Raw genomic sequence first — 24,367 nt, forward strand, 5'->3', positions numbered from 1 at the left:
TCATCTTGTTGCAATTATGAATACTGTGTGAACATGGTTATATATGTTGCAATGGGCATCTACAATGCTACCAAAGAAATTTCAGACCAGATTCCTCAAGCATTTGAAAGAACTTACATAGAAGATAGGAGAGTACAATTCCAGGAATGTAACTTCCCAAGACTGTGAAGAATGTGCATATGCTGCAGACCAGAAGGCAAAACTGTTTTTAAAAAAGATAACAAGTGTCTATTAGATCAGTCTGTAACATTCAGTATCTATAACATATAAAACTGTTAATGGGTCCTGGGACTGGACTTGTAGAATGTTCCATTAGAATTACTTTTTCTGTAAAACAGTTGGAGGAGTTTCAGGGAGAATAGACAGGGAGCACAATCTGTATTATATACTGTAGATGGGAAAAACAGAACTGACAGGGAGGAACAAAGGGATTTTGTTTTGTCCTTTCCTTTTCCTTTATTACACAAAAAGTAGGAACAGGAATACTCAAAGAAGGTATCTTCTGCTACTGAAGTTTACCCTTTGTTTAGTGGCTCTAGTTTAGGGGATCAGCCACAGAGAGAATCCTAGCATTGTAGCATGAGAGATTACAATGGCTCTTAAATCGGCTATGAAGGTATGAACTGTGTCCTTGGAGTCTATGGCTGGCATTTGACCACTAGCCCTCTGTCAGATACTCTCTAGTATTATGAGATATATGTGCATGTATGATTCTCAATGTGGTTAGTTTGGGGGGAAACTAGGAATTATGTGACTCCTTGCTATTTTTAATGTGTGTGTGTGTGTGTATGTGTGTGTGTGTACCTCCTTTGGGCACACACTCCCTTTAGAAATGTCCATACACTGGCATCCCATTAGAGAGAGAGATTATCTACTTATTATGTAGACGTGAGCTCCAATAGCCAAAAGAAATGATACAGAAGTAATAGGCCAATAGTTGCACTATTTCTAGATCTTGCAGGAAACCAATTTGCAAATTCTGAGTGTGATTAGGCTTAGAGTATCTCATCACTTCAAGCAGTACTATATGATCCAAAGGTGCACAAGAAAATATTATTTGCAGTATTGGGGAATGAATGTTAGAGCACAACTGAGGATCATTTTGTCATTCCAGCATCCTCTGCAACATTTCAGTGGATCTTAAAGCATCTTTTTTTGGACCACACGCATATATCCATCTCATACAATGCCTTGGAATGCCCATCTGTGTCCATAAAAATGAAATAAATTATTCCATTGGGCAACTATTGTATTTTTAATGCGACTATAGGATATTTCATAATTTCTTATATTGCATGCCTACAATACTACGTTCTATTGAACTTAAGTGTGACTTACTTCTGTAGAGCTATGTGAAAAGGTAAGTCTCCTTTGAGTGAACTTTAACTGCTGGTGATTTCATGGACGTGTCTATGCAGTTTTTTTAGCAACAGAACAGAAGTCCTTTGCCATTGCCTTCTTCCAGGATGTTTTTAACTTCCTAATCTAGTTTACAGATCTGGGATTCCCTAGTAATATTCCATTCACTCACTAATCTAGCCTATGTATAGGATGAAATGTTAACCTTTTTATGTAAGATTATTGGCAAAACTAAAAAAAAAATTAGTGCAATGAAATGGAGGACACCGCAAGCTTAATTTTACCTTGCCAGGGTTCTGTTCTTTAAAATGAGACATTTCTTGGAGGAACAAGAAGAAATTCATCATTGCTTCTTCTATACATTGGTTCAGTCTAAGACGATTTTCAGATTCGGAATCAATAACTTTGCAGCTGGAAAAGAAGAATAAACATATTTTGTTCAAAGAAACATTAAGTCATTAATTTTCCATTGAAAACTAATTCTCTACACTTGCAGAATAGTAGATACTCTTATTTCCTAAAGTTAGTTCATTTCTCTTTACTACTTTTCCTCTAACATATGCCATTTTGAGAGATTGGAATGGGATTGCCATATTTTATTTAGTGCATGATTTTTTTTAGTTTCAGAAATTAAGAGGTACATAAAATATTTCCTGAAATTTATGAAAAAATATTATCATAAGAATATACTCTACAGAGAACAATATAACTTCTACCTAATTGCAGAAGTTACTATTTAGGATCACAGAAAACAATGGAGCATATTATGATGTCACCAGAACAGGTGAGGCTAGAATTTGTAACTCAAATTTCTTTCATTTTTAAATTTTCTTTCAGATTAAAAAAAAAAAAATCTGCCACTGTTACTTGGTGGTTTGCCACTGAATTTTAGTGTATGATCTCAGGATTCTGGGATTACATGCAGTCCAGCTCTTTTTCTTCCTGAAAAATAAATCAACAGCTCTTAACAATGATCTTTGCTCTTTTGTTGGATGTGATCTACCTTAATTTACTTTGTCCTTCTACCCTTTAATTTACTACTGTCTTTACCTTCATTTGTCTAGTGCTTTTCTGTAACCTTAATATTTAAATCCTTCAACTTAATCCATCTATTTTTTCCCCCTGATCCTTTCTAGTACTTTCCTTGCCATTCTCCTCTCTGTCCCTGCCCTTTCACCCAATTAGATGCTTCATGCTACTCTCAGAGTTTTTGTAAACTTGGGGCAAGATTGGCAGTGCCCCTCCTCCACACATATTCTCTTCTCTTAGCACTAAGAAGGGCAAAAACTTCACAGATTTACAGTTTCTATTTCTAGAGTATGTGCAGTGCAGGAAGACCTGCAATTTAGTGTTAATAAGAGACAGCACATAAATAATGTGATCATAAAGGCAAGGATAGTAAAATGTCCCATTTTGTTCCTTTCCGCAAATGCATTGCCAAACATCTGAATTTTTTTTTAAAAAAAAGAAATGATAGATGAAACAGAGTGGACAGCAGAACTGTACCTGTTCATACCCATGTCACCTTGTTGGTGGCTTTATATGCAAGGTAATGTGCACAAAACTCATCACTCAAAACTAGAGTTGTGAAAACTCTGAGTTTTGAGACATGCATGTATTCTGTACTAAGTTCAGGACCACTTGGGTGCTGATCACCCCTTAGGGCATCAGGGATGATGTGGAAGATAGGCACCTGAAAGACCACAGTATACACTGAGAATTCCAGCTGCTGCTGCTGCTGCTGATGATGATACCACCACCACCGGCATTGACAAAATCACCATCAGGCAATTGCAAAAGGCAGCTTTGCTTGGAACAGCTTATAACCTGTGATGATACCTTTAACACCATCAGACAACATCTGCCTATCCCAGGTTCTTAGGAAGGACTCAATTGGTGGATAAAAATGCCAAATCCAGTCTAAACATCTGGCTGACTGTGTGACCAACCATAACGACAACAACAACAACAACAACAATAACAACGATGCTACCTAGTTGGGTAATGAAACGTCTGCAAGCAAACAACCAAGCTCAAAGAGCACCAAGAACTCCACAACAACAACAAAACAATAATAAAATAACTACTGCCTCTTCCACTATGCATTAAAAAGTAGAGAGTCCTGCTGCCCATGTCAATGCCGATTATATCCAATTTTTCTTTTTGTGAACAGACCTTTGGTAATTTAGTGACACATCCTTACATGTCTATTCTAAGCTAATCCTGTCCAATTTGAGAGACTATACTTGCTCATACCAATAGAAATATTTAGCAGATGGAGCCAAACAAGAATGTTTTCCTCTAAGCTTCTGGCTAATTCAGAGCTGAAGCATCCCACCCGCAAACGGTCTCCTAGCAGTTAAGACAAACAGATGCTGCAGCCCATCACAGTCCCAAGTGCTGGCCAGGAGATTCAGTTCCATCAAGTTCTCTGAAAATGACTAATGCTCTCATGCTACTAGTGTGTAACGTGACATTTGCTCTAGGCAAAATAAACCACCGGGTTTTTCTTAGAAAGGTCAGTAACATCTCATGTTACTGTTGGGAAGAAGAAAGAAGGAAAGAAGGAAAGAAGAAGGAGAGAGAGAGGCGGGGGGGGGGAGAGAGAGAGAGAGAGAGAGAGAGAGAGAGAGAGAGAGAGAGAGAGAGAATGAAGCAATCTCCCTGAGGTTTTCCATAATTTTATAGTCACATGAATTGGTCTGAATTGGTCAGAGTACTCATAAATGATGCCCTTGCTTTGTTCCACATGAAGACGAAGTAATGGCATGATGTGGCAAGTAAGGGATTATAAAAGCATAAACAAAATGCTAGTAGTTACACAGCTTCCGGTTTTATCAACAACTCTAGGTAATAGTCTCAGGACTGAGAGATGAATAATCAACTTTTAATTTAGCTTTTAAATTCTGTTTCTTAAAGTCACAGAGACTTATTTGCCTCCTTTCCCATATTCTTTACCTCAGTAGACTTTATTTGCCTGAAAATCCATTCTCTCTTATGAGGCAACGGGCATTTTTAAACCTTAGCTGAACATGGAAAAACAAGCACTAACAGCTGAAGGGAGAAGATAGTTATCCCTACTTGTACTGGTTCTCATGGGAACAACATGCCTACTTCATAAAAATATGAGAAAAGCAACAAAAAGAGACAGTTCCAGAACTATGGATTTGGTTGTTCCTGAGGAAAACATTCCTTGAAAGTGAGAAACTCTTGAAACTTCTTCTGTTTGTCCTGGTCCAAGCTCTCATTCATACTCCCCAAAGCCCCCTTCGCAATATTCAACAGAAGGAATATGTCTTCATATAAGAAGGAGAAGCAAAGAAAACCAATCTTTTTATTGCTATCCCTGCCCATTAAATTACACAGCTGTTGAATCTGGCAAGTTTCACTGAAAATTACATATCTAATTACGAATAGTAATACTATTATTAATAAACCAATGGCAGAGCATATGAGCATTCAGACAATTTTCAGCAGTTTAATTCTGTGAAAATGTGTGATGGACATCATCCCTGACATTACTGCAAATGGCTATTACATGTCCTGAATTTTTGTAAAGGCATGTGATAAGCCTACTTACACAAAGAGAACCCTGATTTCTTAAAGATAAAGAAGCAGCAGCAGCCGCCATTGTAATTCACAATAGCTACAAGTACAAAGTATTAAAACATTTTGGTCCCTACGCTGTTGCCAGTCATGAGATAGGAAAGCCCAGGCAAGGGATATACTATGTCCACAGGCATCATGTGGATATCCAGTCAAGAGCAGCTAACATGGCTAACTCCTGACCAACAAATTTTAAATAACGATTTCCCTGTTCCATTTGCTCACCCATTAAGCATTCATTTTCATGCTGGCAAACTAGCATGCCAAATGGGGTATTCATCAAATACTGAAGCAGCATAATGACACTAAGTATTCTATTTTTCCCTTGATTTTGTCATTTGAATACATGACTAGTCCCATTAATACTTCCTGACACTTTAAGTTACTGAAAGACCATTTTAAGACATACTACAAATGATGCTGTTAAAGGACAGTAGAAACAGCACTCAGAGTCTCTTGAAATCAAAATTATCTAGACTTGTCTTGCCCTTGAGTTATGTTAAAATAAAACAGCATCACCATTTCCTATACTACAAGTATATGAACAAGGCAGCCAAACACTACATATTCATGGGATTTAAATGAAGCAATATTTTAACATAGAATTTTTAAAAATTGTGCTTATCTGGCACTAGTATGCCAAAACAAACAAACAAACAAAACCCTTTTAAAATTCAAATTTAGTATTGTGAAATATATTCAACTGTATATAAACTTTAGTTACAGTTAGAGAAGTATCACTAAAATCATAGAGGCATAAGCTCATTATGGTACCTGCCCTCTGGAACACCATTCCCCCTGGGATTCATATGGCCCTTAAGACCTGGCTCTATCCCCAGGCTTTAGGTTAGAGAGAGTGATGGACTCCTTCTAGTTCTGGTTTTTTAAACAATTTGTTTTTTACCCATACTTTTAGTGGTTTTTGTATTTTTATAGTATATTTATTGTATTTTTAAGCTGTCCAGAGTCATAACAGATAAATTTCATAAATAAATAAGTGCACATCAACTCAACTCCCAACTAATTTCAGTGCACTTATATTCTCATTATTTAATCTATAAGATTGGTCAGAAGGATTTGTCAGAAGTGCAGGAAATTGTTACCACAGAAAGGGCTCATCACTGATGGCTCATTATCACAGCAGAACTTCTCCCAAGGATCTTAATGAATGATGAAATCTATAACAGTAAAGGAGATCTGACAAGCTCACTTGGCCCCAAGTTGTTTAGTGACTTGGATGTCATAAACAAAAACTTGAATCTTGCTTGGTGCCTAATCAGTAGTCAGTGAAGTTGCTTCAACAAAGATGTAACATTTGCACAATTGCAGCTTCCAGACCAACTGCAAGAGTAGCTCTCATAAACCAAATTAAAATAATATAAATGGGAAATTACCAACTTGGGAACATTTGTAGCTAGATTGTCCCTGCCAGAAAAGGGCATAGACAGTATATCAACTGAAGTGTCAATTGACCACATAGGTTTCTTGGACTTCCAATGACAGTAATGAATCTAGGAGCCCCCTACCCGCTGCCCACCATGAGTGCAACCAATCCCATTTGGAATAAATCAACTCTCTAATTCCTGTATGTAGGAACCACCCACCCACAAAATCTCCATCTTGTCATGATTCAGCATCAGTTTACTGGCTCTCATCCACCCCACTGCTACATCCAGACACTGGTTCAGGACAGGCACAGCCTCTCCTGATTCAGATGTTATGGAGAAGTAGACCTGAACGTTATCAACATATTGGGTGACACCTAGCTCCAAAATCCTTGACTGCCCCTGGCAGTTTCATAAAGTTATTAAATACCATTAAGAGCAAATGTGCCTTGTAGTACTCTATACCATAGCTGCTAGGGTGTAGAGGCACAGTCACTCTATGAGAATGTCCCTACAAGTAGGAACCATTATAACATGGTGCCCGAATTCCCAATGGTCCTTATTGGAAAAGAAAAGATAATGCTTTCACTGCAGAAACTAATGCACGTTAACTATAATGATAGTGATAATTTAGCCACGGAACCTGGTAACCCCAGAGTTACAATTTAGGTTGCCCCACAAGATCAAGTGCTGAAGCTAAATTGGCCTTAACATCCAACTAAATGCACGTAAGAGTCACTTTACAGCACAAAATTGCTTGTTCAACTTCCAGGAAAGCAGTCTAAGGTTTGTAACATTGCTAATAAATATCCTAAATCTTTTTGAGTCATATTCTTCCATGATGACAATCAAAACTTTATATAATGAAACTTTGATACAATAGTGAATGGGCCATTATATTTTTTAAATATGAAAGCAACCAAAAATTCATTTGATAATTATATGAGTACCAGAACTGCTTGAAAAGAAATCAGATGTTGAAATTAGAACAGAAAATTGACATATTACAGAACAAGCACTTTTCAGTCATTTTTTGGTTTTTTGGCTAGATTAAAATATATGTGTTTCCTACAGACAAAAGTTTCTGCTTAGATCCACAGAAGTTATTCCCAGCTATTTATGCAAAGAAGTGCAGCTTGAATAATTACACTATATATATTTGAAAGCATACTGAACTTGCTAGGCCTCCACACTGATGCTTACAATCAGACTAGCAAGATACTTAGTATACTCAGTTATACTATTCCTATTGTACATCTAATGAACTTACAAACTACCTACATATAGATACCTCTTGAGTTGAACTTGACTTCTGGTGACTATATGGGCATGTCTGCATAATACAGAAGTAGTTTTACCTTGCCATCCCTAGGGATTTTTTTTTTTTAATTTATCACTCTAATCTACAGCCCTGGAATTTCCTGGAATGTTTCCTATTAAATTATAATCAGATCCAATCCTCCTCGGCTTTTTAAAGACCATGGTCAGTTACCTGCTACATATGTAACACAATTTTTTTAACTGGATGTGTATGGACTGTGCCCATAATCCACTGACCCAGCTCAATCAAATTTAACTAAAGTTAAATTGCAGAATCTTGCTAATATGTATGTTGTGAGTGGCAATATTTGACTTGAGTGAAATTATACTTTCATTTTCTCTACATCTAGAACTTTGGGATTTCTTTTTAACAATGAAAAGCAGGGAAAAAATTATAAATAAATAATTTTCAGCTTTAGTGTAAATATTTTTTTAAAAGAATTGTACGGCTACTCCTTTTTCTTATTCCTACACACGTGACCAATATGGAAAAACACTACAGTTGATTACATTCTCCACAGATTTAATGATTAAAAACAAAACAAAAGTAATTCTAACAGTAATCATCTGCAACCTGGATATGTAATAACTAGCAATCTATGCTTTCTTTTTGCTGTTACTGAGTATCACTTTGCAATATCTGGGGATTGGTCAAACATGCAATTTCATTTGCCCTTAAAGGGTGTTACAAATCAAAGGTAAACTCTGAAATACAAGCCCAATCTGGAAAGAACTTTTTAGGTCATATAAATGAGAAAAAGTCAGTATTGCTACAGCTTATCCATAATGCATACAGCAGGGCCATTGTTTTCTGTGCTATCTGAAGTTTCCAGGTTAGCAAGGGAAACATCATAACCTTGGATGGTATTTACCATGTCTTAATTTCAATAAATGATTTTTTACAATTTCATGCCTGTGAAAAAATATATATGATATAGCCACTCGTATATCCCAGAACCGAAAGCACAAAGAGGCTAAATCTACCTACAAACCAAATCACTAAATACACTGACCATAACTAACTCAGTGTCATTCTTTCTTAGCTTCAACACCATGATTATAGGTAGAATCCAGTGCCAAATTACATATGATGGCACCAAACCTATTTCTTTAAACTTGGCTCAAATAACACCATATAACATTATGAAAAAAAGACAGCTCAAGAAAATCCTCCCTCATTCCATAACTTTTCTCCCTGAAATAGGTTATTCCCATCCTGTTCCCTTTCCTCCAAGCCAGACTCAAATTCTGTGTGTTGGGCTTGCCTCTATAAAGTACTTTGTGATTAAACTGAGGTGTCCAGATTTCCTCACTTGTGTAAATACTCTACATACATAGAACCACTTGTTCATAAATAGGGCTTCAGCCATCATATACAATTTGATCATATATAGGCACAGAGAGGCAACTTAGTGGCCTCCAGATGTTTTTGATTACAACTCCCACAATCTGTTGTCATTGGTTATTCTAGCTGGGCCTGACTGGAACTAAAATCTAAAACTTCTGGAAAAATTGAGGCAGATACTGTAAAAGTAGAGTGAGGATGAAAATAAGGAGGCAAATCTAGATGTTTTCATCATACTGACATTTAACTCTAAAATTCTGCACAATTTCACTTAACTTTTTATTTGAAAAGTGAGTAAAAGGAGAAATGGAAATTTCAAGAAAAATCAAATAGTCACCCCATAACATTTTAAAAATAAATAAGTAGTAACTTATACCAGAAGCCTGTCCTAATAACCAACACACCTGGCTATCTAATTCATTCCTCATGGTCAGGACAGGAATATCAAGAATATATTATGATTACCTGATGTAGCAAGTATTGTTTTGTATTCTGTGTTCTCATGAAGAATGTATGTTTAGTGAAGAATTTAAACTTAAAAAGCATAGGAACAAACTGGAGACTTCCCTGTCTGAAATGCTAATAATTAAAGTACAGGTGGTCTTTGCTTAACAACCACTCATTCAGTTATCATTCAAACTTACAATGGCACTGAATGAGTGGTACTTATGACCGATCCTCATACTTACGTTGGTCGCAGCATCCCCATGGTTATGTGATTGCGATCAGGGTGCTTAGCACCCAGCTCGCAATTACAAGGTCGCAGCATCCCACGGTCACGCAATCACCATTTGCGACCTTCTTTGCTGGCTTCCTACAAGCAGATGTATGCCCTGCTCCTAGATAGCTGGAGTAATATTTAATTTTTTTGGCAATAGAAAATCTGAATAAATAGAAGGAACCTTAATAATAATGCATAATGCTGCTTCAACTACAGCATCACCTATATATCCTCGCATATCAACTGTCTCTAATCACAAGTTTCAACTGCCTCTAAGTCTCTCCAGCACAGACAGCTAATGATTCCAAATATCTAGCTAGTCATAAATCAAGCTCTATTTCCAAATAGTGATTCTAATCCAGAGAAAAATGAGTTATTTTCTAATAATGTCCTTCAGATCAAAACCTTAAAAACTTCTGTTACAATCTGTTGAATTCTAATATGAAGTATTCCACAAATATTTCTCAGAGAAGCAGTCTAGTAGTAGTACGTTATGTATCTATCAACAGCGAACTACAGTAGGGTTATTTATATCTCTGACATTTCAAGTCTTCTATGACTGCAGCTTCAGAAAAGGATGAGGATGACAGTGATTTTTTTTTTTTTTTTACAAGTTAGAGCATGTAATGTCATTATCTTAGGCATTTCCTATTCAGCTTTTTGCAAAACATGTATTTTTTATACTGGCACTGTCATGTAAGAGTTTCGGATTCATTTCTACACAGAATGTATAAAGCCTTTATCTACAGGGTCATGGTTAACATTCAGCTGATACTGATTTATTAAATCAAAAACAATATTCAAAAAATAAAATTACACTACCTCTCACTCTGGGCAAGATCTTCACCTTCCGACATCCCTATTTTTCCCCCCCCTATCAGAAGTATTAATCCAAAGCCCAAGAAAAGATTTCAGGATGAAGAAATCCAGTCTACAAGTCTCCTTTGCAAGCTTCTATTAAGTCTCTCTCATATGGTGTATATTTACACATTTCCTAAGTGTCTGCTTGTCTTGAATGAAGTTCATCCAGGACTGTTTTGATTGGCTAATTCAGTGAATAAACAGGTCACTCCTAATTCCAAGCAGTGACAGGCTGTAACGCTGCAGCTTCCAGAAGCCAATACTTTTATGGTCACATGAGAGAGAACACTACCCAGTTATTAACTTCCATTTGTCTAACTACAAGTCAGACATGGCTTCCAACTTGCTAACCCTATACAGTAAATAAAAGAAAAATAACTTCTGTTTATTGTATTTTTTGATTCTGTAGAGCACACAATCCAGTCCCAACTGGTCATCTCTCTTAGTGCCATTGCTCAGGTTGTTAGATACTAGTACCATGATAGGAAAAATGAATGGCTGATGCTACATTTTTTTCTAGTTAAAAACTGCTTCCTTCTTGCCCCAGCAACTTTATACATCACTCAGCATCTTGCCAAAGAGTTTGTTGAGAAAGGAAAGCAATTTCCTAACGTGGTTGCTTTTTCCTTCTATGTGACGGGCTGTCTGATTTAAGATTTATGCACTACAGCGGATGGTCAACACACTGTCCCATCACCATAGTCTCAACACTTAGGCATGGGGTAGCCAAAACAAAAACAGAAAAAGAAGTTGTAGTGTTCATTATAATATTTGTAAACAATTGGGTGCTTGGCAGATATAACAAGTTAATGAAACCAAGAAAGCTGCAACAGAGTTGAGAAATAAATGAACCCAGTGCAGATTAGTGGGGATTTTCCATGGGTATCAAGGAAATTAACTTGGGTGCTAGGAATCTGGTTGTACAGGTCTGTAACTGGAAGGAGTCAGAAGCAGAAGAAACAGGTTCCTCAGATGTGAAGACAAAGAAAGAAAAATAGATCATGGAAGGAGATAGGGGATTCTTAGCAGACAGTATGGAGCCAGCGAGGAAACTCTCTGGAAGGGAGGGGGAGGTTGTCCTGAAAGAATAGGGAGGGGAACAATGAAACTTAGAATTTGAGAAAGAGTAGGCATGCTATGGAACTGGGACTAGGATGCCACTGGACCCTGGCAGATGGGACACAAACAGATGCACAAGGGGAAAAAGTCAGGTTGGAAGCAATGGCCAAGGAGAGGAGAAAGAAAAGGAAATGGTTAGTATGAAGTAAGAGGCAGCTTAAAGAGAAAAAGGAAATGAGAATCAGAGCTTTAAAGCCAGAGAGGGAAAAATATTGGTGATTAAGAGGTAGTTTAAGGAGAGAAAACATTCCAGTTAAGGCAGTGTTGTCCAAACTTGGCCACTTTAAGATGAGTGGACTTCAACTCCCAGAATTCCCCAGCCAGCCATGGAATTCTGGGAGTTGAAGTCCACTCATCTTAAAGTGGCCAAGTTTGGACAACACTGAGTTAAGGGAAAGACTATTCATGGAGAAAGGGTAAAAGGGAGAAAGCAGGCGGCTGGCATACCTTCCTTCCCTGCCGGCATACCTTCCTTCAGCTCCAAGGGAGACAGCAGTGTGGAAGAGTGCCCCGGATGGCACATGAGCCCACTGGGGATAAAAAGAGGCAGGCAGTTTTCACCTGTTAGTTGCCCCCAATGTGTGTCAGCTGAGGGAATATTGTGGCCCAGAAGAAGAGGAGCAGACTGGATTCAGACAAGCCAACAAAGGCTCAAGCGGGATCCAGCAACTAAGAGGTGAGTCAGACACTTGCACAGGCACCTGTAGATGGCAGCATTGTTACCAAGAAGGATGGAAAAACCGGATGGTTTGAATACATACTGTGTATTTGAAATGTACCGCACCATGCCACTGAGTTCAGCAGCTATTGTTTAAAGCGATTCTTGTACCTGTGCAATATTGGCTGTGTATCTGTATGGTCATTAGGTTAAGACTTTATTTTTTTTAAAAAAAAGCACTACAGTTATTAGTTTTGCAAATTCTGCATTTGGTTCTTTGAAATGTGGTTTCTCTAGCTGTTGACTTACTACGACGTCAAATATTACGGAATATTTTATTAGTATCTGACTGTTTTGAAATTTTGTTTTGTATATACAGTACATTTGTTAAGATTTAGAGACCATCAGGGGTTTCAGTAGAAAAGAGTTTGAAGAAAGGAGATCAAAACATGACTGAATCAACTTGAAGACTAAATATTAATGAATGTGTGTGTGTATTGCTAGGATACCACTAGCAAGCACAATTTTGCTATCCCCTGAAAATCCAAATTACAAATGGCCTAACTGATATCTGCATTAGACTGCTTTCTATAGTGCTTCAGAGAATTTTAGAACTCAATAAGAAGTACATGTTAGAGGTAATTTTATCTGTCTTCCAACAGAGAGAAATAATACTGTAGCATCAAGCTGATGGCAGTTAATAAAATTCTTTTTACTGATGCAATAATATGCCAATCAATAGAATGTCTTGTCATCCTTGCTTATGGAAAGCTTGTCTTCTAAACATTTAATATAGATTTGAACTGTTTTGGGCATAGGACTGTGTAATCCTTCCTATCATCCTCTGTTTTTCTGTTTCATTTATATGGCTTTCTTGGAGTACACTAAATTTCCAAATAAAATTGGTGCAATATTTTTTTCTTCCTGTTAATCAAGAATTAATGGAGGTAGCTCCTCCACAGATGGAGTAGCCCTTTTATATCAGAAGCTGACTATGCCTGTTTTAAAAATGCTGTATCAGACAAACAAGAAAATAAATAAATAAATAAATAAATAAATAAATAAATAAATAGCAATAGTGTTTTATTATTAATAGATGAATATTGCTAAATAGATTCATGGAAACTGATTTCATTGTGTACAGTAAAAATGACATATAATTATATCTATATTTACAGAGAACTGTGATTACTGCTATGGGAAGATGCCTACAACAGTCTCAGGCTTGTACATACAACTGGAAGAAGTTCCAGCTTTTAAGCAATTTGCCTTGTTTTATGATGTCCAAACTCAAGGAATCCCTGCTTTATTGAAATGACTGCTAGTTGCCCAAGGATTAGAAATTTCTGGAGTTTAGTACTTACAGAAATGGGTAAAATCATCAATCACAAAATCAAATAGATCCAGAGTTAGTTTTGCTGGGCATATTTATTGAAGATAATAAGAAAATAAAATCTAAAGAATTGGGAATTTATATAAGGATAATATATAAGAAAGTTGATTAGAAAAAACTCCCTAAACAAAAACAAACAAAAAACAAACATCAAAAAAGAAGTAGGGAATTTTATACTTAGATGAAGGATATAAACTTCAGAACCAGACAACTGAACCAGAACTTACTCTTTTTAAAATACTTTTCATCAACCAAAAATTCTATGGCAAATAACTGCCTACTTGTTAGTTGGTAGGTAATGATTTAGATTAGAAATATTTACAAGATCTTAAAACTGATGAAGTTCGTATGAATATTTTTGTATTCTATGCTGTGGAACTAAATACTATATCCTGTATTTAATTAATAAATATTCAATTTAAAAAAAAGAATGATCACCAGTAACATGGACATGCAAAATGTTTCAACCCTGAAACATCTGTTTCAAGCATGTCAGATGCGAAACAAAAGCTGGCTGATTCACTTGGCATCATTACAAGCATTTCAACTGGTCAGAGTACTATGATTGGGCTGTTTGGGGGGTTGTGACTGGACTCCTTTTTTCAAACTTTTTTTTTTTCCATTCAAGCATATACAGCAGCAGGGACAGTCATGTCTGTTGCTGCTATTGGTTTATGTGGAATGGATGATGTGGAAGTGGAGTATTTAGAAGAAAGTAGCAGTTAAGTGCATAGCCTAACAAAAAATAAATAGACTGCTAATAGCTGCACCCCTGCAAGCTTGCTTGGTAAGTTATAGCTTTATTTCTTTTAAAAATTGCCATGGGATAGGTGGATTTTATGCGTTGTATTGTGGCAAGCAGGCAATGAAATGCTACAAGTACAATGTGGTCTGGTTGGTTAGTGATAATTTTGTGCGTATGTGCACTCTGTGCATGTTCTTGTGTCCTGTTGACACTGAACTTCAAAATACATTTAAAAACATAAACTTTCTATATTAGTCATGGCTGGTTTGCTGAGCTTGGGGTCTAGTTTCTGCACGCTCATGTCTAGCAGTGCCTCTTTTTCTTTCAGCTAGTAGCAGTCCAGGAAAAAAAAAACCAAGCAAACGAAAACGTCTTTGATCTTGCTAAATAAAGGGAATACTGTATTAGGGTCTATCCTGATATTCCTTTTACTTAGACCAAAGGGAGGGCTTTTTAAAAATAAAAATATTAAGAAAGCTTCATAGCAATGGAAAGAGATGCAATTTCTTCCTGCTTGTCTAATTTTGTTATTTTTAGATTAGGGTTTTTTATTTTCAGACAGGGAGATACAGCAATGAAAGGAGTGTTAAAGACATTAGTTGCTTTCTGTCCTGTAATCTGTTGGCTGAATGCACCAAAGGACACCATAAGTACTTTTGTTCCCTCTGTTGGGGTAAGGGGTTCTCATATTTGTTTAGATTAGGATTTGGGTGTTTTTTTCCCCAGCAGATGAGAACAGAGTTGTGTTACTGTAGTTTCCTGTGGGGAATAACTTTAATGTGTGTAACGATGTTTTAAAAATCATCCTTTAGATCAATTTTTGCAATTCAGGCAGTAAGCACTCAGTAGGGATTACCATCCCAATTTCTCTACTGGTCTGGAGGTAAAAAATCAGGGACCAAAAGCTTACAGTGGTAACAATAGTGACAATTATATTCTGTATTATTTTTTTAGCTTGCGTTTTATATTTGGTCCTCCTCTTTTACTTTTAAACAGTTTGTTAATTGTTTTGTTCTATACTGGTCTTTGACTGAAATAACGTTTGACTGACTGGCAGGGATCAAACGCTTATTTCCAGCTCACGTCTAAACACATCAAACTTTGCTCCAAAAGAACATTCATCCTGTTTCACATTTTGGCCCATCAGACACAGCTGTCCTGATTGTGTCTGCTTTCTTCTGAGCTTGATATGTTCTGTTTTGTGCATGACACTATTAGTCTTGTCCCTGAAATAAGAATTTTAGCCAGAATTGTTAAAATATGTTGCTTATATGTTCCTCCCAGAGTCATTGGGAGTTGGGCAGCATATACATTTAATCATCATCATCATCATCATCATCATCATCTCCAGTTAGTACATCAGCAGCTGCATTTTTAATAGCTACATTATTATCTTCTGATGTGCTTCTATGGGTATACACCTAATCAATTCGGTTGGTTTATGACATTTTAGAATGCTGGAGATTTTTTCCTCATCATGAACCCTAATAGCTTGACAGAATAGCCAGACACAACATTGAAATTATAGTCATTTACTCCCACTATTGTTTTTGTTCAGGATCCACTGGGTTACAGATGGAGGGATCCAGAGGAATCAAGTGACAAAAGCAGTGTTGTACCACGGTGACACAAACTGCTACTTTTGTATATGCATTGTGACACTGCACATACAGAAGAGGTGGAGTTTGCATTACAACGCAAAGCTGCCTTTGTTATTTTGATAAAAGCATTGGATATTGTGATGGCTCTTCCTACAGAATACTTAACAGAAATGCTTAGTATTAGCATTCAATTAGTAGATTGAATGGGGCAGTCGCAAGGTGTCTTGGAATCAAGAGATTTCATTTCCTGCCAAGAAGCCAATCTTAATGGTGCCATATTTTTCAATATCAGTTTAATGATCCATGTTAAGCAATGAAACTCAAAACAATAATATTGTTACAAGTGTTAAGACTTCATATTTAAAAAAAAAGACACCACACCTACATTTACCCATGTTTAGCACATTCAGTTTTAATAATTAATTCTTCCACTGAAATTATGCCCTCAGATGAATTAATTTGGGGAGGAAGAAGCAAATATAACCAATTATCTGTATTATCAAGTCATGGGCATCACATCTTCAGCTAAACTATCTACAGTTAGTAAGCAGGAACAGTCCTTTTCTATCTGAGATCCTCTACAACTGCTGCCATCCAACGGAAGGTAACAGACCAGCAGTGTAACTCTATATAAAGTAGCTTCATATGATTAAATATATTCTCATAAAATATAAATTTCATGCTCAGACCATAACTGCATTTGTTTTCCAGCTACCGAAGGATCAGGAAGAACCCTTGGCTTTCTCCCATTGAAAGAAGATTACAAATTCTTTGAGAATTATGGCTAGAGGAACCTAGAGACCCAGTTTGGTGTAGTGGTCAAGGTGCTGGCCTAGAAACCAGGAGGCTTTGCGTTCTAAGCTTCACTTAGGCATGAAAGCTGGTTGGGTGACTTTGGGGCCATCACTCTCTTAGCCCAACCCACCTCCCAGGGGTGTTGTGGGGAAAACAGCAGGCAGGAGCATTAAGTATGTTTGTCGCCTTGAGTTGGCCAAAATATACATTAAAAAGGCAGAATAACCACCACCACCACCTACTGAATAATAAGATAGAAGTTTGATGTAATTTCTAGATGCATTACAAAAGGGAAGCACTCTCCAACCTTAATTTTGCAACACTGTAACACATTGTCTCCTACTGAGTTCTTTTAATTTTCTATACAATATTTTCTCAGGATGTTTTCCAGTCAAGTTATTCACCTATAAAAATTATAGGTATATACTTATATAGTTTAAGACTTATTTTTGCACTCCCCAAATTATTCAGTATTAAACATCACAAGGAGCTTCTGAGATCCAATTGATATAAAATATACAGTGGGGCAAAAAAGTATTTAGTCAGCCACCAATTGTGCAAGTTCTCCCACTTAAAAAGATGAGAGAGGCCTGTAACTTTCATCATAGGTATACCTCAAGTATGAGAGACAAAATGGGGGAAAAAATCCAGAAAATCACATTGTCTGATTTTTAAAGAATTTATTTGCAAATCATGGTGGAAAATAAGTATTTGGTCAATATCAAAAGTTCATCTCAATACTTTGTTATATATCCTTTGTTGGCAATGACAGAGGTCAAACGCTTTCTGTAAGTCTTCACAAGGTTTTCACACACTATTGCTGGCATTTTGGCCCATTCCTCCATGCAGATCTCCTCTAGAGCAGTGATGTTTTGGGGCTGTGGCTGGGCAACACGGACTTTCAACTCCCTCCAAAGGTTTTCCATGGGAGGTGTTCACTCAAAATCTCACGATACATGGCCCCATTCATTCTTTCCTTTACACGGATCAGTCATCCTGGTCCCTTTGCAGAAAAATAGCCCCAAATCATGATGTTTCCACCCCCATGCTTCACAGTAGGTATGGTGTTCTTTGGATGCAACTCAGCATTCTCTCTCCTCCAAACATGACAAGTTGAGTTTAGACCAAAACGTTCTACTTTGGTTTCATCTGACCATATGACATTCTCCCAATCCTCTTCTGGATCATCCAAATGCTCTCTAGCAAACTTCAGACGGGCCCAGACATGTACTGGCTTAAGCAGGGGGACACATCTGGCACTGCAGGATTTGAGTCCCTGGCAGCATAGTGTGTTCCTGATGGTAGCCTTTGTTACTTTGGTCCCAGCTCTCTGTAGGTCATTCACTAGGTCCCCCCATGTGGTTCTGGGATTTTTGCTCACTGTTCTTATGATCATTTTGACCCCACGGGGTGAGATCTTGCATGGAGCCCCAGATTGAGGGAGATTATCAGTGGTCTTGTATGTTTTCCATTTTCTAATTATTGCTCCCACAGTTGATTTCTTCACACCAAGCTGCTTGCCTATTACAGATTCAGTCTTCCCAGCCTGGTGCAGGTCTACAATTTTGTTTCTGGTGTCCTTCAACAGCTCTTTGCTCTTGGCCATAGTGGAGTTTGGAGTGTGACTGAGGTTGTGGACAGGTGTCTTTTATACTGATAACAAGGTCAAACAGGTGCCATTACTACAGGTAACAAGTGGAGGACAGAGGAGCCTCTTAAAGAAGTAGTTACAGGTCTGTGAGAGCCAGACACCTTGCTTGTTTGTAGGTGACCAAATACTTATTTTCCACCATGATTTGCAAATAAATTCTTTAAAAATCAGACAATGTGATTTTCTGGATTTTTTTTCTCATTTTGTCTCTCATAGTTGAGGTATACCTATGATGAAAATTACAGGCCTCTCTCATCTTTTTAAGTGGGAGAACTTGCACAATTGGTGGCTGACTAAATATTTTTTTGCCCCACTGTAGCTCACAATATATTCCTAAGACTAGGAAGTTTCATTTTTTCATTTTCCCTGTAAGGTTTTCAATTTGGTATCTCCCAGAAGTATACTGCAACTTTCTTCATTAAGTGTTAACAAGAGGGGACAAACGTTTCTACATATATATTTTAAAAATGGTATTGCTATGTTCAAAACCAGACTACTCAATATATACATTTTAAAACTTTAATGTAAAGCAGTACTGTACCTCACAATTAAAACACCAGGATATTAGTAGCAACCCAACACAATCACAAAATGTTTCTTTGATATCACAGAAAGTAACTGGAAATGCGTATTGCATATTGTTGCCATGGCTTTTTTTTTTTTTTATAAAAAGAACCACCCAAACTTAAAAAATCATTCAAACTTATGAAGTTCAGATAAGAAAGGAACTACCTAAGTTGATCACACAGTTGACTTAATTACCAATCCAGATAATTAGACCTGCCCTGTGAAAACTAAAAAAATAGAATTTTAAGTTGATGGTTCCTAAGTACCATATCAGCAGCAGTATGAATGGACAGTATCAATATGCGTTGTTCGAATTAAAGCTGGCTAAACCTATGGGCCCGAGGAAGAGAATTACAGGAAAACTACATCAATAGTCATGTAATTAATTACCTGAACTGCAAAAGGGAACATATAGACGAACATTTGGATTCATTTGATTTTTTTCAAAAACCACTTCCATGTATTGAGGGGAAAAAAAATGCTTGTTTTTAGCAAAATGCATGTAATTCTTCCTTGCAGTAGTACAGCCAAGCATTCTCAAGTCTGGAGCCCTTCAGATCTGTTGCCAGTTGCCATTAACTCCATCCACTATGAACTTCACAGATTAAAATTGATGGAGGTTGTAATTTAACATATCTGAAGGGTCCCAGATTGAGGAGTGCCAGCCTTGGCCATCACTAATATAATATTTTCCAGCACTGAAGACACATCTACAATTCCATTAAACTATTGACCCCCTCCCTCACAAAAGAAATCTGCAAACCAAATCCATGCTGTTAGACTTCTCTTGGCAAATATTAGAACTGGAAGTGGCACAGGCAGAGATCTAAGGATGCTGATCTCTAATAAGCAAGTTTATTGCAAAAACTAATGAAGATATTATAAAAGAATTCTAGTGATTGCTATGTGAGCCCAATGTATAGGGATATCTAAGTATAAATTATTGTGCCCTTTTCTCCTAACCAGGTGATGCAATAGCTAAAGTTTCCATCTCTCACTTGTTATGGTAACAGACTAGAATAGTTTCATGTTTGTTTTTGCCCTTGCCAGGAATTAGCTGTCAAACATACCACTTTCTAAAATAGTACAGTATTAATCCTTTTATATAAAAATAGGAAGCCTCATTTGTACTAATTACTTAAGGTATCTAAATATCTTTGTTACTTCAAAAACACCCTACTTTCCCTCTTACTACTAAATATGAACAAGAAATAGAAAAAAATGTATGGAAACCGTAGAATATTCTGTCAATATATTCTAATGGAACAAAACTTTTTTTTTTAAAAAGAGAACCCAAACACAGTTTGACAATTCATTGAATTTCAAAAACTTCAAAGTGAAGCTCTGATTTCTTAAACAGTAGTATACACATTTCCATCTGCCACAATCCAACATACAGTATAATATACAAGCCAATCATGGGACTTTGAATTTACAGAACATTTAAAATAAGATAGCTTAAGATGACCCTGTTTTGTCTCAAGCTTTAAACAAAACCAATGTGTGCTGGAGAAAGCTCTAAAAATGTGGTTGTTTTGGTCTTGCACAAAACAATTAAAATGGTTGTTTCAAGTTCATAACATATGTTTTGCATATCTATTCTCCATCTTTATGAGTATTTCTGGGCATCTCACTCCACAAATAATTAAACTTAACTCTTGCTTTTTCATTTAGCAGATTCAGTAGTGGAAATGCTGAATCAGTGCCTGGATGACAACCAACAAACTGAAATTCAATCCAGACAGGACAGAAATGTTTTGAATGGGCTGTTTGTGGGACTTAGCAACTAGTGTTGAACTTATTTTGAATAAAGCTGCACTCCAAATAAAAAATCAGTAATCTTGGCATAGTATCAAATCTGTCCTTGTTTTAGAAGATTTAAATGTTACTTGTACATGAACTATCTTTTAGCTACAAGTAAAAGTGGAAAAATCTATAATCGGTAAAGCAAATTAGACTGAGTTTGTGACTGGTTTAAGGTCACCCAGAGAGATTCATGATCAAGTGACAATTTGAGCCCAATCCCCCAGTCCTCAATACTTTTCAACAGGCTAGAAGAATCTAGTAGAACTGGATGTGGATTCATTTGCATAGTAAGTTTAATTGTTTATTACTTTTAAAAATTCATGCTCTCAGTATGTGGCTAAGACTGCTTGATCGCCTTGAACACTGTCCTGAGTCAGGAACTGGGTAATTTATTTGTTGATTTGATTTCTATTGTAGCTGCCTTTTGTTCAAGAACTGAATACAGTCTACATAATCCTCCCTTCTCTCATTTTCTTCACAAATAACTAGCCTAAAATTACACAAGTTCTATGGTTTAGGGTTGTATTGAACCTGTTTGTACCTGGTGCCAGTTCAACACGTTAAATAATATACCACAGGGTATACTGCATTATATTGGATATTCTAATGGCATTTGATTGACTATCAATCATGGCCAACTCTTTAATTATCTGACAAGGTGAGGTTTGGGGGACTTTGTATTGTAATGTTGGTAGTCTTTCCAGTCAGGTCTAGAATACGATGTTGGGGGACTAATGTAATGTACTGTACTGTACTGTACTGTACTGTAATGTACTCTGTGGCCATTATATGGAGTATCTCCATGCAGCTCTAACTTGTTTTTCTATGTGATTCAGTATATGAAATTGCTGGTGAAGGTCATCTAGAATTTTGGAGTAAGGTGCCATCAATACTGATTCCTTACTTAATTTGAAGGACTCCACTGATACCTGTTCTGAGGGAAACCTCTTCCAGAAAGGATTGTATTCCCTGAAAAATCAGTACTGTAGCTTGGGAATACTCCATGACTTACCAATATTCTTGAACCTTCTGGTGGTAATTGTACAAGGAGTGCAATACCAGCTGCAACTGAAGTCATTCTGATATGGCAGTAAGTAATCAAAGTCTTGGTTATATCTGACTGCCACAATGTGCTCTATGTAGAGTTACTTTTGTAGAGTATCGGGATGCTCCAGTTGCTGGAAAATATAAGCTGCTAACTAGATCATATAATTACAACATTGCAGTATCTGAACAAAACCCAAAGTATTGGTCTTAACACAATCTTAGCCAAAAGGACAAGAAACGATCACCAATATTTGTGATATTGGTCTTAACTTTTAAAGCCTTGAACAGCTCGGAATCTGACTATGTGAGGGACTACCTCTTTTGTTTTGTCCAATTACTATCATGTGCGTGAGAGGCCCCTTTGAAAATAGCTTGTTAAGCACATGAGAAGACTTTCTCTTCTCTCACTAAAACTGTGGTGAAACCTTTTTCTGTTTTCAGGAAGGGAGTCAATACCCATCTTTTTAAATTTAGCTTTTTAAAGTTGTTAGTGGTTTTAATATTGTTCTTATGTACATTACTTTAATATTGCATAATTATGTTTTTTCTATTTCTGTACATGATGCTGCAAAGTAAAAAACATTAAAAAGCATGTTTCAAAATAAAATGTTTTGGGTTTTCACTACCTTAGATAATTTGAGAAAAGAATGGAACACTCATTCGGAATTGTTCTTATGCTTTCCTTATTCTTACCCTAAAACATCCAAAATCTAAGAACGTTGCATATTTTTATCATTTAACTATGAAAGTTAAAGAATGGATATTATGAAACTGTGATCTCAATGCTGAATGGTAGAGCAGCATCAGTTGTAAATTGTAACAAACACTGAATCCTAGATAGATAGATAGATAGATAGATAGATAGATAGATAGATAGATAGATAGATAGATAGATTTAGTTGATATATGTGTGCAAGCAAATTTTGATTGGATTTTTTTTTTACTTTATTACAAACATTTGTATGCCATCTACCGATATGACTCTAGGCAGCCTACAATACACAAATTCATTAAGATGTTTAATGACGATGACTATAAGTTGTTTTTTTTCTTTTCATTGACTACACTTTATGAACTGAATCCAGAGAAATGGATTTTTGCAAAAATCTGAATCCAAGCCGAATCAGCATATTGTTAAGAATCAATGCGTTAGTAGTCTGTACTGTTCCACACTTTTAAAAAATGTTATCATTTTGGGAATGTTTATAATTTTTGTTCTACTGTTTGTTTTCCCACTTTTGTTCCACACTACTTATGGGAGAAGATGGGGGTGGGGATAGGGACAGAAACTCTTTTTTCCTTAGCATTTGAAAAATGTTTGCTTTGGCATTTCCCCCCACTGGATTATGTGGAATGATTAAAGAAAATTAATTCTTTTTTTATGTATCACAAAACTTCCCTAAAAGTGTCCCCACAGTTAGTTGGTATTAGTGTATAATAATGAAACAGACTGTTTCCCTTTCCTTCAGGAACATTAAATGTAAGCTCTAAGAATTGATTTAATATGATACAAATACTTAAAAGAAAATGAGCTATATTTGGGAACATGAAATACATAATTATCATAATATGCCAGAATACAACTTTGGGTAGCATATATATTAGAAAATGAAATGATTGATCATACACAATGGCAATTACAAAAGTTGCACATTATTTTCTACACAATGGAATTTGTATTGTGTAAATTCTATCATGCCTGATGGGTCCATAACAGTTAACAGGGCTTCAGAAATGTGGCTAATGACTTAAACAAAGACAGAGTTGCTGTTTGATTAAGGACATGAAAGGACATATAGAATGTGCCAGAAATATTTCGCTATTTAAAGATTAACTGATTTTTGGTACATAAACAAACTGTGTCTCTGTTTACTAGAGAAACCCAGTTCACAGAAAATATGTTGTAACAGTTTATTTCCATGCAGAATACAAGACTGCATGTGGTCAGGCTTTAAGCAGAAATTTGTGAAATAAAATAAACATGTTATTTTGATGAAGCATTCACATGCTGTGATAAACTTGTGCCAGGACATTCCTGCCAAAGTTAGCAACTAATCAGGTGTTCTGATGGAAAACACACCCTCCAGTATCATTATAACCCGGATGTTGTGCCTTCTGTAAAGAGAGTGTTTTGTAACCCAATGCTTGTGTTTAGCAAGCCAGGCGACAAGTAAAGGTCAAGAGGCTAATGTTGTATTCTTCAGAAATGACTATGCTGGCTCCACCCTTCTGTCCTTCCCTCAGTCCTCAATCACACACATTTCCTGCTTGTAAAAACTACTGCTGCATGATAATTTGGGATATCAATGAAACTAATGTTTACCTGTATGCAAAATAAGCAAAGCCAGCTCGTATGTTTTTGTTTTGTGTCTTCAAGTCAGTGTTGAA

At 36.5% G+C, this 24,367-nt stretch overlaps 1 protein-coding gene across 2 annotated transcripts in view; it reads right to left on the reverse strand.

The window, feature by feature from the left end:
* RETREG1 (reticulophagy regulator 1) overlaps positions 1–24,367 on the reverse strand; it is a 50,995-nt gene that overhangs the window by 10,588 nt on the left and 16,040 nt on the right. The window contains exons 1-3 of one of the 2 annotated variants that reach the window (XM_025165845.2): positions 10,559–10,770; positions 1,644–1,770; positions 118–202 (exon numbers count right to left, since the gene is read on the reverse strand). In XM_025165845.2, coding sequence (XP_025021613.1) covers positions 118–202; positions 1,644–1,770; positions 10,559–10,593 — 247 coding nt within the window. In that variant the 5' untranslated portion in view covers positions 10,594–10,770. Of the gene's footprint in view, positions 1–117; positions 203–1,643; positions 1,771–10,558; positions 10,771–24,367 lie in introns of those variants that run through there. The other variant, XM_007426875.4, reaches the window with a different exon arrangement.

The sequence above is a fragment of the Python bivittatus genome, unplaced genomic scaffold (genome assembly GCF_059951505.1).
Source record: "Python bivittatus isolate LINGU-HERP-01145 unplaced genomic scaffold, Pbiv_v1 ctg000840_np1212, whole genome shotgun sequence".
Taxonomy (NCBI): domain Eukaryota; kingdom Metazoa; phylum Chordata; class Lepidosauria; order Squamata; family Pythonidae; genus Python; species Python bivittatus.